This window comes from Pipistrellus kuhlii, unplaced genomic scaffold (assembly GCF_014108245.1).
Source record: "Pipistrellus kuhlii isolate mPipKuh1 unplaced genomic scaffold, mPipKuh1.p scaffold_m20_p_6, whole genome shotgun sequence".
In the NCBI taxonomy this organism is placed as follows: Eukaryota; Metazoa; Chordata; class Mammalia; order Chiroptera; family Vespertilionidae; genus Pipistrellus; species Pipistrellus kuhlii.
In genome coordinates this window covers 25,417,616-25,433,352 of record NW_023425562.1, presented here as the reverse complement: position 1 = coordinate 25,433,352, position 15,737 = coordinate 25,417,616, and the positions used below count along the sequence as shown (strand labels likewise).

Below are 15,737 nucleotides of genomic sequence, written 5' to 3'. Positions count from 1 at the left end.
GTCAAGCTGGAGCCTGGCTCACAGTCTAATTGCGAGTTAGTCATGTTGGCGGCAGAGTGCAAGGTGGGCTGGAGGGAACAGGGAAACTAGGAAACCAGTGCAGAGCCTATGACAAGTGGTGGGACGTCTGAATTATTAATAGAACAGAGGACACAGGAGAGTGAAAACAGGCACCTAAGAGATTGGGAGCCAGAGTAAGTGGATCTCTGTCCTCCACCTCTGTGGTCCCAGTGCCAGTCTTGTCTCCTTCAGGCAGCCTCCTTCTACCCTGGTCCCCTTGGCCAGGCTGACACCCAGGCTGAGTCCTGTCTGTGCCTCATGCTTCCCTTCCAGTTCAGAGCTCCACATCTATTTGTTTTACTACGTTAGGGGCTCCGTGAGGCTTTGTGGGAGGAGGAGGGCAAGGAGAGTGGAGCTGGGAGCTTTGCCTGTGGGCACGGCTGGCACTGACGCATGGAGCTAGAAGGATAGGCCCAGATCTTTGGCCATCCTTCTGCAGGAAGCCTGGGCCAGGCCACCTGCATGTCATGCTTAGAGGGCGCTCCACCTGGTGTTAGCCAGGAGCTGGGCTGGGAGCAGACTAGCAGAGGGTTGTAAACTGGTCAGGAGCTGACTGAAGTTGCCCTGATGGCACACAATGAGGGCTCAGAGGGAAAGGGTAGGAAAAGAAGTGGCTTCTCCCAGACTGGGATCCTAGAGGCCCTCCCTGCAGTTACCCTTGCTGGCTCCTGCCTCTGCCCGGGGCCATGCTGGAGGAGGTAGTGTTCTGAAAGTCTGCAGCAGCCCAGGCAGAACAAAGCTGGGGCCTGAGAGCCAAGACCGCCTAGGGACTGCAGTGTGGGCCTCCGATGGCAGAAACAGAGCCAGACAGCTCTTCATCTCCATGTGTCTCGGCGTTGTGCTCCTCAGGCACCAGACACCACTGCGACCCTGCTGTTTCCTTCCCCTTCACCGGCCCCCAGAAGGTGCCAGCCTGCATCCATCCCTCACGTCCAGTGAAGCTGGAGGAGTCCCTAAGGGAATGTGCATGCTCTGTTGTCTTTTCAACAAAGGAACCAGGCCAGGAAGGGCCCCTCCGCATTGTGTGTGTGTGTGTGTGTGTGTGTGTGTGTGTGTACCTGCATGTGCGCGTGGAGTGATAGTCCCGGGAAGAATTCTGTCGCAGGCGGCCTCTCCTTCACTGACTGAGAGCAGCAAGGGGCCAATTTGTGTTTTGTATCCTCTTGTGAGCAGAGCTCTCCCTCGGCTCTCAGCGGAAGGGCTGTCTTGCCAGGCCTTGCCTCTTGGAGTAGCTGCTTCCAGCCCGAGGGACGGGGGCAGCTGGAGGCCGGCGTTCAGCAGCTGATAGTGATCCCACGTGGCGCCTTGATCGATGATGGGATCTCTGGGCTCCACTTACCCAGGCTGAATGGCACATCGTCAATAGCAGCCAGTTAACCAAGTCCTCAGTAACCAGCTGGTCTTGTCAGCACCTCAGCCCTAGCTACGGTTAAAGCTGAAACCTCTCCTGAACAGCTAGATTGGAGCTGACGAAGATGAATGTCTAATTCACTTGCGATCTCCTTAGTGCTGCCTGTAATAAAAAGCCTGCTCTATATAGTCATCCCCTGCCGATGTTTCTCTGAAATTAAATAATCAGGAGGACATATAATAGTCCAATTCCACACCAGGCCAATATTATCAGATTGATGTCAGCCGTGATAATAGAAGAAGGAGAAGTTGATGTGATTTCATTTATTAAATAAAATAAGAGAGCACACCGAGGGTTTGGGGCTGCTCACAAAGGATGCGGTGCACACTCCGGCAGCTGACCTTCCCTGCCCGCTAAGGGGCTGGAGGTGCTGTCTGCACCTGCCCAGGCCTGCAGCTCTGGCTGGGCCCTTCGCTTTCTTCACTGTTTCCCTCTCACCTCTCTAGTCCATGCTGCTCTTTGTTCTCAGCCTTCCTGCGTGGCCACACATTCATGACCTTCCTCCCTTACTCTCCTTCCTGTGGATCTGGGCCTGCGAGCCCTCTTCCACTTCCCATTTTGAGTCAGCAACTATCTGGCTCCATATGGGAGCCCTGACTACTGTGTGATTTGGGGCAAGGGTCTTTGTCTCTTATTGGTTGTTTTGTTTCCCTCTTGGTTCTTTCTTCTTTGGGATTTTCCAAAGGCAGAATGGAGCTAAGATGGACAGAGTGTGGGTAGCAAGGGCTGTGGAGCCAAACATTCCAGGCGGCTCTTATCCTCAGAGACTCCATCTCACTGTTGTGTGACCTCAGGCAAGTCACTTAACCTTCTGAGACCAGTGTCCCCATCCGCAGAAAGGGACAGTGGTGCCTCACTCACAGGGCTATTGTGGGTATGCCTAGGACCTGGCACACAGTAGGCCCTACAGATATTGGTGCTCAAATGACCAGGACCACACATCCATCCAGATATAATCTCAGATGAGCTGGATTTTCCACCTATACTGTTCACCAAGATAGAAGCATGCCCCTTATCAACTCCCCATAGCCTGATCCTCACCCAGAAGGTTTTGTGGGAGCACAGGGAGCAGCTTTGTAGACCTGGCTATGAATGACAGCTTCTTCACTTACCAACCAGGTCAAGGACTCAAGTCAGAGGAAACAATTCTTCTATACTCGTAAATGGAGATGGTAACTTGCAGGGGTGGCAGAGACCAGACACTGCAGACCACCGAGCCTGACACTTTCTGAATACTCTTTAAGGTGTAGCTGCTGTGGCCGAGGAGCCTTATGTCATAGAAGCTCGCATATTGCTCTGTTAAAAGGTGTCTAGTGATTCGCAGCCTATCACCTATTTCCACCAATCTGACACTTCCAGCTCTGCCTTTGGAGGCCAGGTCCCATCTTCTTTCTCCATGGCTGACTGCATGCAATGACAAAGAACCAAAATCAGACTTGCTCTCCTTGAGGAGGAGCTGGGTTCTGTTCCATGCTTTTCTCCAAGCTCCTTGCATTCCCTGGCTGGTAGAGGTATCACTCCAGTCTCAGCCTTGGTCATCACTGTGGCCTTCTCTCTGCGAGTCTGTGTCTCTCCCTTCTTATAAGGACACCAGTCATATCAGATTAAGGGCCTTTCCTACCCCAGAATGATCTCATTCTAACTAATCGTATCTGTAATTAAGGTCACATTCTGAGGTTCCAAGAAAGACATGATTTGTGGGGGAGACTCTCTAACCCACTGACCATCATGCGTACAGATAATTCTCAGGAGCCCTTGACCCATACCTCACCACATTGTCTTCTCTAGATAACTTTTTTGGCTGAAAGAGACAGACACTCAGTCCCAGCTAACATAAGCAAAAGATTGAGTGTATTAGCTTGGAGAAGGGATGCCATGATTAGTTCTGGGGAAAAGCGGCACCAGGGTTCCAGGGAGAGAGGCACCAATGAGGCCTGGGCAAGCTCTGAACTGGGTCAGGAATGATATGGAAGCTTAGGTTATAGGGAGAGGGACATGTTCAGACAGGGAGCCCCAAAGCCTCCTATCTCAGCTCTCTTCCACCAGGAACCCCAGCCTCCCTTCCTCCCTCAGCTCCTCCCAGTTCACCGGCCCCTGCCATGCCTTGATATTCCACATGGGCAACCAGGTTGTTAGTGAGAGCTGTACTTCACAGCACACTCCCCTGTTCTTCAGCAGCCTCCGGCAGGCAGTGTCCCCATTGTGCAGATGAAGAAAGTAAGGGCCTAGGGGGTGAGCGGCATCTTAGCAATGCATGTGAGGCTTCGGACTTGAGTGATGCTAAACCCCCAAAGCCAGCGGACACCCTTAGACGGGTGAACAGGATTTATCTCAATCCCTGAAAGTTCACAGAACACAACAGATACCTTTTTTGTGTGTGCATTTGAAGAGCAGCTGTTCACAAGACTAAATGTTTTGAAAATCGGCAGTTTCTTAAGCAGGTTACCATGAACCAGGGCCGGGCAAGGCTGTGCTTGGATAGAATGCACCTACTTTCGTGAATGGTTTGAGCACAGGCCTAGCCCTGCCCTGCTCTGAGAAAGCCTTGTATTGTGGATCTGTGCTCTCCCTGTCAGATCTCATTCCGAGCTGTTTTGCAGGCAAATGGGTGAAATTTCTTCCAGTTGACATTTGCCTGCCATCCTGTCTCCTCATATTGTTCCTGATAAATCCCTGAGGACAGAGGCCTGTGCAGTCCCAGAGGTGGTGCTGGTGTGGAGGGGCTGGATTTCGACATGGCCCAGTTTCTCCTGAGCTGGGAGCCCACTAAGGGTTTGGTGAGATCTGCCCTCAAAACACACAGTGGTCCTTGTCCAGGGACCTGCAACCAAATGAGGAGGGGACAGAGGGAGAGGGACGAGTTATGAAGAAACTGCTTTGCCTATTTACGACCCGAAATGTGAGAGCCATGGCTGTGCTGTAGGTGGAGAGGGCAAAGCTCACATGGTCAGGGCTCTGCTTCTAGGATGACTCAGCTGCCCCACCTGGCTCAGGCCACTTGGACCCCACCTGACCTCCTCCAGGACACCTTGGACAGGCCTGCAGCTCAGAGCAGCTGTCCCTAGTGAGCCTGATGCTTCCACAACCAAGGAGGCCTGGGCTGCGGCCAGGAACAGGCCCTCCTGGGAGTCACATGATGGGGGGGGGGGGCTGCTTCAAGACAGCGCAAAGGAGGGTGCAATAACACCTGTGTCCTCGGCGCTCCTGCTTCAGGGCCAGCGCCCAGGGAGCAACAGCAGAGTAGGGCTGATGTGAAGGACAACAGAGGTGCCAGGAGAGTGCCCACGGAAAGATGTGGCCTCCCAGGTCATGGGCAGGTCGGAACTGGGAAAGGAGAGGCCCAGGCCTCTGGAGAATGGAGAACCAGAGATTAAAGCAAGGAGGACAAGGCAGTGGATGGAGGGCAGAAGCAAAGGTATGTGACTTCATGTCATTCCTGAGCGAGAACATTGGAACAGTTGGAACTGAAGCAGCAAGCATAGTCAGAGGACTGAATGCCCATTTAGAGCCTGGATATCCTCAAGAACAAAAGCCCAGTGTTTTTTTATTGATTTCAGAGAGAGGAAGGGAAAAATATAGAAACATCAATGAGGAGAGAGAATATTGATTGACTGCCTCCTATACACCCTCTACTTGGGATCAAGTCCAAAACCGGGACATGTGCCCTTACCCAGAATTGAACCATGAACTCCTGGTTCATGGGTTGAGGCTCAGCCACTGAGCCACACCAGCTGGGCCAAAAGTCCATATTTAAAGTCCTGCAATTAGACACATCCGTGTCAAAAAGTTTTTACATACAAGAATGGAGAGACATCCTATAAGCATTGGAGGAATCCGGTGGTCACCCCACTATACCCCAGTCGTTGGCTGTCCCTGTGACTCTGCCCAGTGAAAGGATCCCTGAGCCATGTACTGCTGAGGCAGAATCTTGCCTCACAGGCTGTCAGGCTGTCCTGCTCCCTCCTTCCCGGAAATGGAAAGGTCGCTTCTCCCGCACACTCTTTACCTTCCGAGTTGCACACCTTTGAGTTGGCATGGCGTGGCTTCTTTGGTTTATAAATCATCATTTTTATACGAGTGTTGGGCCTGATTCTCACTAGTCTTAGCTAAACATAGTCACTTCACTCCCCTCATCAGTGATGGGTTTAGGGATGGGCTTTGGCACAGTTCAGGCCCGTGGAGAAGGAGAAAGCTGATGTGCGTGAAACAACAGACCTGAGATGATAGCCACCGTGCTGCTTTGGTGCAGAGGACGGGACACACACACACACACACACACACACACACACGATGATGATCTGGCTGGGATGGCGGCATTGATGGTACAGCAGCACTGGAAGTGCCACCTCCAGACTCTTATAGTGACAGTAAATCCTGGTGTCTTACTTCTTAAGCAGCTGAGTATTCTGCTCCTTTATTTTCGTAACTGTCTGTGAGTTATCTTAAAATAATAATGGTGCAGTAGACGAGTGGGTAAAAAGCTGTAGTATGTTTACTCAAGGGGATACTACTCAGCCATAAAAAAAAGCAGGAAATCCTGCCTTTTGTGACAGCATGAATGAACCTGGAGATTATTATGCTAAGTGAAATAAGCCGATCAGAGAAAGACAAGTACCACATGATCTCACTTATATGTGGAATCTAATGAACAAAATAAAGAAACAAAATAGAAACAGACATATATATATACAGAGAACAGACTGACAGCTGTTAGAGGGGAGGGGGATTGGAGGTGGGTGAAACAGGTGAAGGGATTAAGCAAAAGCAAACAAACAAACAAAAAACAACTTCATAGACACAGACAACAGTGAGGTGATTACCAGAGGTGGGTGGAGGTAGGAGGGGGTAAATTGCAGATAAATGGTGATGGAAAGAGACTTGCTTTTGGGTGGTGAACACACATTAGACAGATGATGTATTATATAGACGTGAACACCTAAACTGTATAAATGTATTAACCAATGTTACCCCTAGAAATTCAATAAAAATTTTTGTTTCCTGTTTTAAAAAAGAAAACATTAAGTTTATGTAGGTTCTAAACCTCCTTTGAAAAATGAAGAAAGAAAAAATAACAAAGTACTCCCAAAATACTGTAGTAGTTATGTCTAGGAAGTGGGATTCTCAACAGTTTTCTTTTTTAGACATTTCCATAGTATTCCAGTTTTCCTCACTGTGCCTGTATTAGTTTTTAAGTCAGAAAAACAACTTTGTGTGAGAAAGTAGCTATAATGTGTATAATTGCATGGTCACAATCGGGTGTACAACTTGGGCCAGGATTGCCCCAGGAGGTGGCGAGAGTGTCAGCACCACCGTCCTGCAGCTGGCTGCTCCTCTCCCCCTGGGGCGCTAGACCCACTTCCCACAGCACTAGACCCGCTGCGGCCCCCTGGCTCTCTGCAGAGGTACTGGGAGCGGAGGTGCGGGACCTGCTGCCTAGGCCATGGTGTTGAGCGAGTGAGCCCTTGCCCTCCCCTCTGCCCCAGGATAGAGCCCCACGCCTGCCTGCTTTCTGTCCCACAGGCCCCGCAGGCTGGAGCCCATGTGCTCAGAGCTGCAGGCTCAGATCCTTCGCTGCTACCGCGACCGCCTGAATGAGGTGCTCCTGTGCTCGGACCTGGTCAAGGCTTACCAGCACTGCGTGAGCGCTGCCCACAAGGTAAGGCCCGGGGCTTCTGGGCTGTGGGGGCGTGGGGGCGGGCACTGCCAGTGCTGACAGCTGTCTGCCATCTCTGTCTGCTGCATCAGGCATTCTAACCTCAAGGTCTCTGCCTTTCACACGGGGAGGGACTCATAGGAGGGACTTAGAAGCTCTCAGGTGCCTCCTGGTTCAGGTGTCCTGGCCGGCTGTTCCCACAGGGCTCTTGCAAATCTAGACTAGGAAAAGGGTCCTGTGGGCATTTGGGCCCCACTAGGTCAAGTTCAGGGGCAGCACTGGCAAAGTCAGGCCCCACCTTCAAGGGGCCAGTTAAGAGCATGCATATGCCGCCCATTTCTTACCTTTGAGCACTTGGGGGTGAGAGCACGGAGGAGGGCCCATGGCATAGGGTGGAGATCATGGAAAAGGCAGGTGAGCCCCGTGGAAGGAGAAGAGCCTTGGGGTTCTGGAGGTGGAGGCACAGGTGTGGCCTGCCTCAGAGGAGGAGGGGACCGAGGGCACCCCCCTGCCCACCCCTCTCCTAAGGTTGTCTGAAGGGGCATGCAGGACCCAGCCTCTGTGAGAAAGGAGTAACAGTGGGTCCAGGTCTCAGGGGCCTGTGGTTGTCCTAGACATCTGAGGTGAGCAGCATCCCTCCCCTGAGACTTGGTCCTGGGACCTTGTTCTCCTCCTCTGATCCTCCCAATCAGTTCCCGTTCCCTTCCTCACACCTCCCAATTTCTGTCCCTCTTCTAGACCATTCCATCCCCTCCCCAAGTACACTGCTCCAGACTGGACCTGCCCCTCCTCACCCTGACATAGCTCCCCCACACACATACTTAGGGGCACTTGGGTTCCGAATCACCAGAGGGCTGGTGTGTTTGTTAAAGGAGCTGTGGGGTGGGGCCTTTTTCCTATGGAACAGCCTCTTTTGCCCAAGTAGGAGACAAACTGCTGTGAGTTCTGGTGGTGGAAATTCTAAGATCAGAAGTCAAGGGTTTCTCTGCTGCTCAACAGCCTGGCCTCACTACAGCCCTTCTCACTCTTCTGTCCGCCTGTTGGAGGCTCTACCCAGCTCACACCTGCCCGGTGCCGCTGTGGGACAGAGGGAGCCCAGCAGCAGGTCCGCACGGGATCAGGTGGAGGCAGCGGCTGGATAGGAGGTCGTTTCCTCTCCCCTGCAGAGCATGGAAAGCTGTTTGCTCATCTTCAATTTGAGCAGAAAAGACAGCCAACCGTTGCTGCAGCACTGTTGAGGGAAGGAGTCTGGAGCTAGGTGGCTTGCTAGACCACACTGGGGGCCATGGAACCGAAGGAAGGCTCTTCCATGCCTTGTGCATCTGCCGAGGTCTTTGTGAAAGTCTGCAGAGTACCTTTCCCCTGACAGGTCCTTCCAAGCCCCTGCTCACCCATAACGGGGGTTATTTTTACAAGGGAAAGACTTGGGACTGAGGCAGCTCCCCTGGCTTCCCAGCAGAGTCCTGTCTCTGTCCTCCCTCTCTCATCCAGACCTGTGTCTCCTCCCCCCTACCCCCCCCACCGCCACCACACACACACACACATACCAAGGCCAAGGTATGATCACAAAGGAAGGCAGATTGCATTTAACCAGTAGTGCTCACTCTAGCTCCAGCATGCCTGAGAGAGACTGGGGCGCTGCCAGGCCTGGCTCCCTCTTTCCCACACCTGTGCCTCCCCTCCCCCCAGAAAAGCATGTTGGACCTGACTCCAGAAGGGCCTCTGATTGTGCCCTGCGTGGGAAAGGCAGCCGGTGCCAGAGAAACTCAAACTGCCCCCTGCCAGCCTCCACTGGCAGAGCTGGCGATGGAGTTCAAGGCTCTAATAGTGATTTGCTTCTAGAAGCGGCCAGGTGGCAGTGTCTCTGGCAGAGGGAGTAGGCACCGATCAGAGGCCCACCTTGCTGGGAGTTGTGCACGAGGCGCTTCTCAGAGCACGGGCAAGCTCCTGCCCGGTGCAGCACCTGCCCAGCCTGGTGACGTGTGTGTGGATGTGGACGTGACAGCAGGTGAAAGCCTGAGTCCAGGACATGCTCTCTGAGTGGTTTCCCGTAGGCAGTTCTGAGAGAACAGGGGAGACCTGGTGGGGCCGAGGAGAACTGAGCTGAGGCCCATCTGTCTTCGGGGCGGGAGGTCAGGTGAGTAGAGGGTCCATGTTAGCTGGTCCTTGTGGCATGCACTGAGTGAGCACTGGGCCTGGAGGTGGAGAGGCCAGTTCCAGGCTGCAGGACCAGCTGGGCAGGACTCTTTCTATTAACGCCCTCTTGGAGCCTAGGCCTGGGTGCACAGGATTTTTGAGAGAAGGGGGTCATGCCTGAACTCTGACCTCTTTTCCTTTGTAGGGCTGAGAAGCAGCCATCATTCCTGGCCTTGGCGATGACTTGGAGCCTTGAAGAAGAGACCAGTTATGGGACCACAGCCTCCAGACCCCTGACCACAGCCATCTTCTGCCAGGTGCCCATGATGCTTAAGAAATGAAGGATGTGCTTCTGTCCGAAAACAAATAAAGCAGCTGTCTGTGTTTTCAGTCACTTCTACACCTGGCAAACAGTCATTGGGGTCTCCTCTGTGCAGCCCTGTTCTGGGGCCCAGCAATGTAGGCTGACAGGATAGGCTGGACACCTCAAGGAGCACCCAGCCTCGCAGGGGAGACAGGTGGGACCCATAATTTTGCTGTGGCCACAGGGGCAGGTAGGAGATTAAATGGGGGAAATGGTTCTTTCTAGGGACAGAGCCAGGACAACAGGCCAGCTCCCTGGCAGAGGCTCTGTCAGCTCCATTTCTGAAGCTGAGGGATGACTCCAGGGCAAGCCAGAGGAGGCTTAGAGTGGGATCCCAGATGCGGGCTCGGGGGAGCACAGACTGCGTGCAGCTGGGCGTTGCAGAGAGCAAAGTGGGAGCCGGAGGGCAGGGGGTAGATGCCAAGCTGAACTGCTTTGGGGGGTGGAGGGATGGTCTCTAGCAGGGAGCAGCGTTGTTCAATCCCTCCCTCTGAATGATGCCACCCACACTCCTAGGGAAGGATTGGCCCAAGTGGGGCAGGGCACTTGAAGGTATGAGAAGCCAGAGAGAGGCTGGTGGGGTGAGCTAGGGGAGCTAAAATGACAGGACTCTGGTTTTGATTGAGGATGATTTCCAAATTTCTGGCTTGGGTGCTGTTGATTCTATAGACTGAAATGAGAGACACAGGGACTGAAGGGGGCAGATGACAGCTGGGTTTGAGATGTGCTGTACTCAGTTGATGTCCAAACACTGTCCTGCTAGTCCATGACCTTTGGCAGGGCCCTAGGCTGAGGCGCCTTGAGCACCCAGGCTGCACTCTGTGAGGCCGAAAGAGGAATTTGAATTGGGGGCGGGGCTTCTGCTTCTGCTGACCTTGGATTTTCTGCTAAAGTTTGTTTGGAGAGCCCCCAGCCATCTGGAGCGAAGAGACTGCACAATCTTAACTTAGGCTTTGCAGCCCAGACATTGCTGTTCACCCCTAGATCCTCATACACAAAGCTCCAGTGGGCAGTGGGCCGTGTCCTGTTATCTGAGCAGGTAGAGGAAGCAGTTTTATTCAGCTGGGTTACATAGTGGCAGCCCCCTCTAGATGTTCTGGGCTCCTTTACCAGACCACACAAAGGTGAGTGGTCAGGGCCTGAGCCCCTCCCAGCCAACTCCTGGCAGCCCAGGGCGGGGCTGGCCCTCTGCAGGGTCAGGCTGCTGGAGTCACAGGTCACCTGGTTCATTATCTTAAGTGACATCAGAGCAGCCATTCAGCCAAAAACTGCTGAGGCCTTTCTGAGACTCCCTTAGAAGCCTCTGGTGTCCAGGGTGTTGTCCAACTTCCAAATCACACAGGAATAACTCCAGACTCCATCCTCCTACCCAGGAGTCACTTGGGGGCAGCTGTGTGTACACCTGGGTCTGTGTGTACCTGTTCCTTTGTGTGTGTGTGTGTGTGTGTGTGTGTGTGTGTATGCCTTTATGTGTGTGTGCACATGTGTATGTGTACTGGGCTATGTGCACAGTCCACGTGTAGCTTTTTACCTGTGATGTGTGTTTAGGTGCCTTTGTATGTGTGCACAGGCAGCCAGCCATGTTCACCACCTGCTAATGCTCCCAGCCTCTCTGTACTTGGATCTTAGCCCATTTCCTGTAGAGTTAGAACTGAGCTTCCCTTGCCTGATGTCCACCTCTCCCCTACTGGGGACTTGAGGTATGTGTGTCCAGAGCCATCTGTATCAGGGGTGCGTGTGTGGGGGGGTGCGTGTGCTCAGGGTTCAGGCGTTGTGTGCATATGTGCATGTACCTGTACATTACTCGCTTATGTGTGGACCTGTCTCCAGTCCCGCCACATGGCCATACCTCACAGAAAGTCAGGCCTAAGAGAGATTGTGTGGGGGAGGGGTGTGTTCAGTAAGGTGTGGACCTGGAGGCAGACATTCACATTCCTGGACTCAGGTCCCAGCTGTATGACTACTGAGAAGGAGGGAGTGTGAATGCCCATCCCGCCCGGTTGTGGGGGATTAGATATGATGATGCTGGCTGTGGCATATGGGATCCAACCAGGACACTAGAAAACACTGTAATTATTTAAACATAGGGAATTTAATGCAGGGAGTTGATCACAAAGGAGATGGAGGAGCTGAAACCCCAATGGGATAGTGTTATAACCCAGGAATTAGTAACAGTGGGAAGATCTGTCACCTCTGGTTTAGAAGGACAAAGGGAAGAAGCAGAATTGCCCAGTGGAAGCTGGCACCCCGGGGGTTGGGGCCACCAAGGGGACACAGCTGCTGCAAGAGGTGCTGCCTATGGGCTTCCCCTCCTCCCACCCTCCAGCCTCCATTCATTCGTGCCTCCCCTTGGCTGAAGCTAGTAGGGTTGGAGGGCAAGGCAGCCCCGGAGCTGCCCCTTGCATGGAGGAGTGGCACGAGGCCCAGGACCACAAGCAGATCAGCAGGAAGCACATCAACATGACGTTTGGGGTGTACTGAGCAGGCATGTGTGCCTGTGCTTGGGTGGGTGTGAGTAGTGGGTGCCAGTGGCAGCACGTACACACACCTGTGTGCATTTATAGCTTGTATTGGCACATGGTGGCCAACTATCAGTCAGCCCCAGCAGACACCCACGGGCCAGGTTCTCTCCACACCTGTCTCCCACGGGCCTGCAGAATAGTTCCGCAGTTAGTGCCACACTTTACAGACCACGGAACTGTGGTGCAGAGAATCAGAGCAACTAGCTCCAGGTTGTGCAACCTGGCCCAGTGGTTGCCTCTGGGCAGAGTCTGGATCTCCTTGAATAAGGAGCTTTTCCACGGGCTATAGGGGCAGTGAAGTTAGGAGAGGAGCAAGGCAGGGTCCAACGTGCGCCAGGAGGGAGGCCCCCATGGGTCGCCTTAGTTATTCCTCTTTTGCACAACAAACATGGCATTGAATGCTTGCTGTGTGCAGTCATGGTTCTAGTGCTGGAGGTGCAGCCTTGAGCAGAGCACAGCTGCCCCCAGGTTCTTAGAGATCCGCAGGGGAGACGGACAAGATAAAATCGATGATCTAAGATGTTTTGCAATGGGGGAAAGTCGGGGGCCCAGGAGTGCCAGAGGTGGAAGTTGCCATTTCCAGTGAGAACAGGATACCTGTACCCCCACTCCCTGGGGGTTCCCACTCCCAGACAAGCCAGCTGCCAGCCTCTCTGAGGCCCTGGAACCAGCACAGCCAAACCCAGGTTACTCTTAAGGAAAAACACTTGCACTTCATACCTGATAACCTGCCTCATTAAATTTAATGGGCCAGTTATTCCCGTAAAATAAACATCAACTAATTATAAAAAACACATTTGCTGAAGTTTGACTATGGAATGAATAAACCAATTACATGGTTATTCAGCCTCAAAACACACACAGCAATGAAGGGGACAGACCACAGCAGGGGCGGGGGTTGTGGGGAGTGGGCTGGTGGAGCACTTGGAATTCAGAGTCCCCATCCCTCCCCACTTCCATCCAGAGCTCAGTGGGCCTCAAGAAAGTCAGCATCTCGGAGAGGTGGGCAGACTGCAGCCCACACTGGGGCTGACTCGGACCCTGCTTCAGTCAGGACCCTTTTAGCGCAAGTGACAGAACAGTACAAATGGACTTTAGCAAAAGAGTGTGTTGGCTCATGCGATTGAAAAGTCAAGAAGGAGGCCTCAGCATGGTGGATCTGAGAGATTAAACAGTGGCTGGGACTGGTCTCTTTCCTCCTGTCTCTTTGCTCTGTCCTCTCTGTGGCCTTCACTCATGGGCTCCATGAAGTGCCCCAATGATTCATGCCTTGTAGAGTTTCTCTTTCCCTTTAGCTCCAGCGTGTAGTTGAAAGGCAGGTAATAAATTGCTCTAGAGCTGACAAAGTGATATCAGGAACCTCTCAGGGGAGGCCAATAAACATACAAAAAAAATGTTTCACACCCTTACGACTCATCAGGGAAATGTAAAAGAAAGCCATAAAGAAATACTTCTACACACCCATCCACTGGCTGAACTTCCAAGGACAGACAACACCAGGTGCTGGTGAACATGAGCAACCTCTGGGCCCTCAAACACTGCTGCTAGGAGTGCAGGATAATTATACTACTTTGAAAAATGACTGGGCAGTTTCCTATAAAGTTAAACATTCACCTACACTCCAAATGCAGCAATTTTACTCCTGTATCGATACTTAGGAGAATGAATATGCATGGTCATTAGATGTTACATACAGAAATGTTCGTATCCTATCTAATAAAGAGGGAGTATGCTAATTGACCCTCATGCTGTTGCAAAGATGGTGGCGCCCACAGTGAATAAGAAGAGAATATGCTAATTGACTTCCCCACCCTTAAAGATGGCAACACCCACAGCCAATAAGGAGGGAATATGCTAATTGACTGTCACACCCTCAAAAGATGGCGGCACCCAGTCCCCTCAGCCCAAGGCCACCCGAGGGCTTGTGCTGCCAGCTGTGGCAGCAGCAGAGGTGTGATGGGGGCATCATATTCCCCTGATAGCCAGGTAGCATCCCACCCCTGAGGGCTTCCGGATTGTGAGAGGGGGCAGGCCAGTCTGAGGGACCCCTTCCCCCCTTCAGTGCATGAATTTTCATGCACTGGGCAGCGAGTCTATATGTATATAAAAATCTAGGCGACTGACCATCCAACTGGTAGCTATGATGTGCAGTGACCACCAGGGGGCAGATGCTCAGCGCAGGAGCTACCAAACTGCAGTGACTTGGCAGCTGCGCTTCTTGGCTGACACACCCAGAACTAGAAAGGAGGGAGACTGATTTCGGGGATTCATCACCCGAGAAGCTCCCTCTTGTAATCTGGGATGGGGGAAGGGTGTCAGAGAGCCAATTTTGGCCCAGTCCCCAGAGGCCAGACCGAGGGACCCCACCAGTGCATAATTCTGTGCATTGGGCCTCTAGTGGCTTTATAACAGCCTAAGTGTCCTCAGACAGTAGAATGGGTAGGTGGTGGTTTATTCATACAACAAAATACTACCAAGCAATGAAAAGAACAAACTAGAGCTCCCATGACAAAGATGACTCTCACATCTCATGGAGCAAGAAAAGCCAGATAGAGAGGAGTCCGTGCTTCTCAGCTTCATAACAAGTAACCACAAGCCAGCTGCTTACACCCACAGGGTCCTGGGTCAGCCCTGCTCGGGGCTCATGAGGAAACAGCCGAAGGGTAGCCAGACTGGGCTCCTCTCCCAAGTTCCCCTGGCTGCAGGCACAGCTCCTTCCCTTTGGCCGTTGCACGAAGGCTACCCCAGTGCCCTGCCACATGACTCGCAGGCCCTCCCTCAACAGGACATTAACTTCTTCAAAGCAAGTGAAGGCGTTCTCACATGACCATGAGAGAGAGAGGTCCCTGACCTTCCCAGGCGTGTTGGTTAGAAGCGAGTCACACACTTTTGGGGAGAGTTGCACAAAAGTGTGACTCCCCGGAGGACAGGCCTGCTGGAGTTTATTTCTACCAGATTTAAGAGTGAGGGGCATATCTTGAGGTAGCTCTTGTAGGATGATCTCAAAAAATCTGTTAGTAACAGAAAGAAGAAGAAGAAGAAAAAAGAAAATGAAGGAGCAGGGTGTGCAGTTTGTGTCTTTGGAGAAAACAGACAGGCAAGAATATCCATGGAATGCCCAGCGGGTCGCTTGGTTGATTGAAGCGTCATCCCATACACCAGCAGGTTTCGGGTTCAAGTCCCTGTCATGGCACGTATCCAGGTTTTGAGTTCGGTCCCTGGTCAGTGCATGTTTGAGAGTCAACCAACCAATGTGTGGTCTCTCTCTCTCTCTCTCTTTCTCTCTCTCTCTCTCTCTCTCTCTCTCTCTCTCTCTCTCTCTCTCTCTCTCTCTCTCGTCTCTCCCTTCCTCTCTCTCTCCCTGACCAGTGCATGTATGAGAGTCAACCGACCAATGTGTCTGTCTCTCTCTTTCTCTCTCTCTCTCTCTCTCTCTCTCTCTCTCTCTCTCATCAATAAGCATATCCTTGGGTGAGGATTAAAAAACCAAAAAACAATATCTGTGGGTGTCTACATTTGCATGTAGCACAGTACCGTCTCTGAGCTGAGGGCCCGCAGGAGACTGAGTTTTCATTGTGTACCCTTTTGTAC

The 15,737-nt window shown here is 52.5% G+C and overlaps 1 protein-coding gene across 5 annotated transcripts in view; it reads left to right on the top strand.

The window, feature by feature from the left end:
- CHCHD6 (coiled-coil-helix-coiled-coil-helix domain containing 6) overlaps positions 1-9,654 on the top strand; it is a 195,763-nt gene extending 186,109 nt beyond the window's left edge. For 4 of the 5 annotated variants that reach the window (XM_045574363.1, XM_045574359.1, XM_045574360.1 and 1 more), the window contains 3 exons: positions 6,992-7,127; positions 9,179-9,261; positions 9,466-9,654. In XM_045574363.1, coding sequence (XP_045430319.1) covers positions 6,992-7,127; positions 9,179-9,226 — 184 coding nt within the window. In that variant the 3' untranslated portion in view covers positions 9,227-9,261; positions 9,466-9,654. The remainder of the gene's footprint in view (positions 1-6,991; positions 7,128-9,178; positions 9,262-9,465) is intronic. The other variant, XM_045574361.1, reaches the window with a different exon arrangement.
- Positions 9,655-15,737: the final 6,083 nt, after the last annotated feature.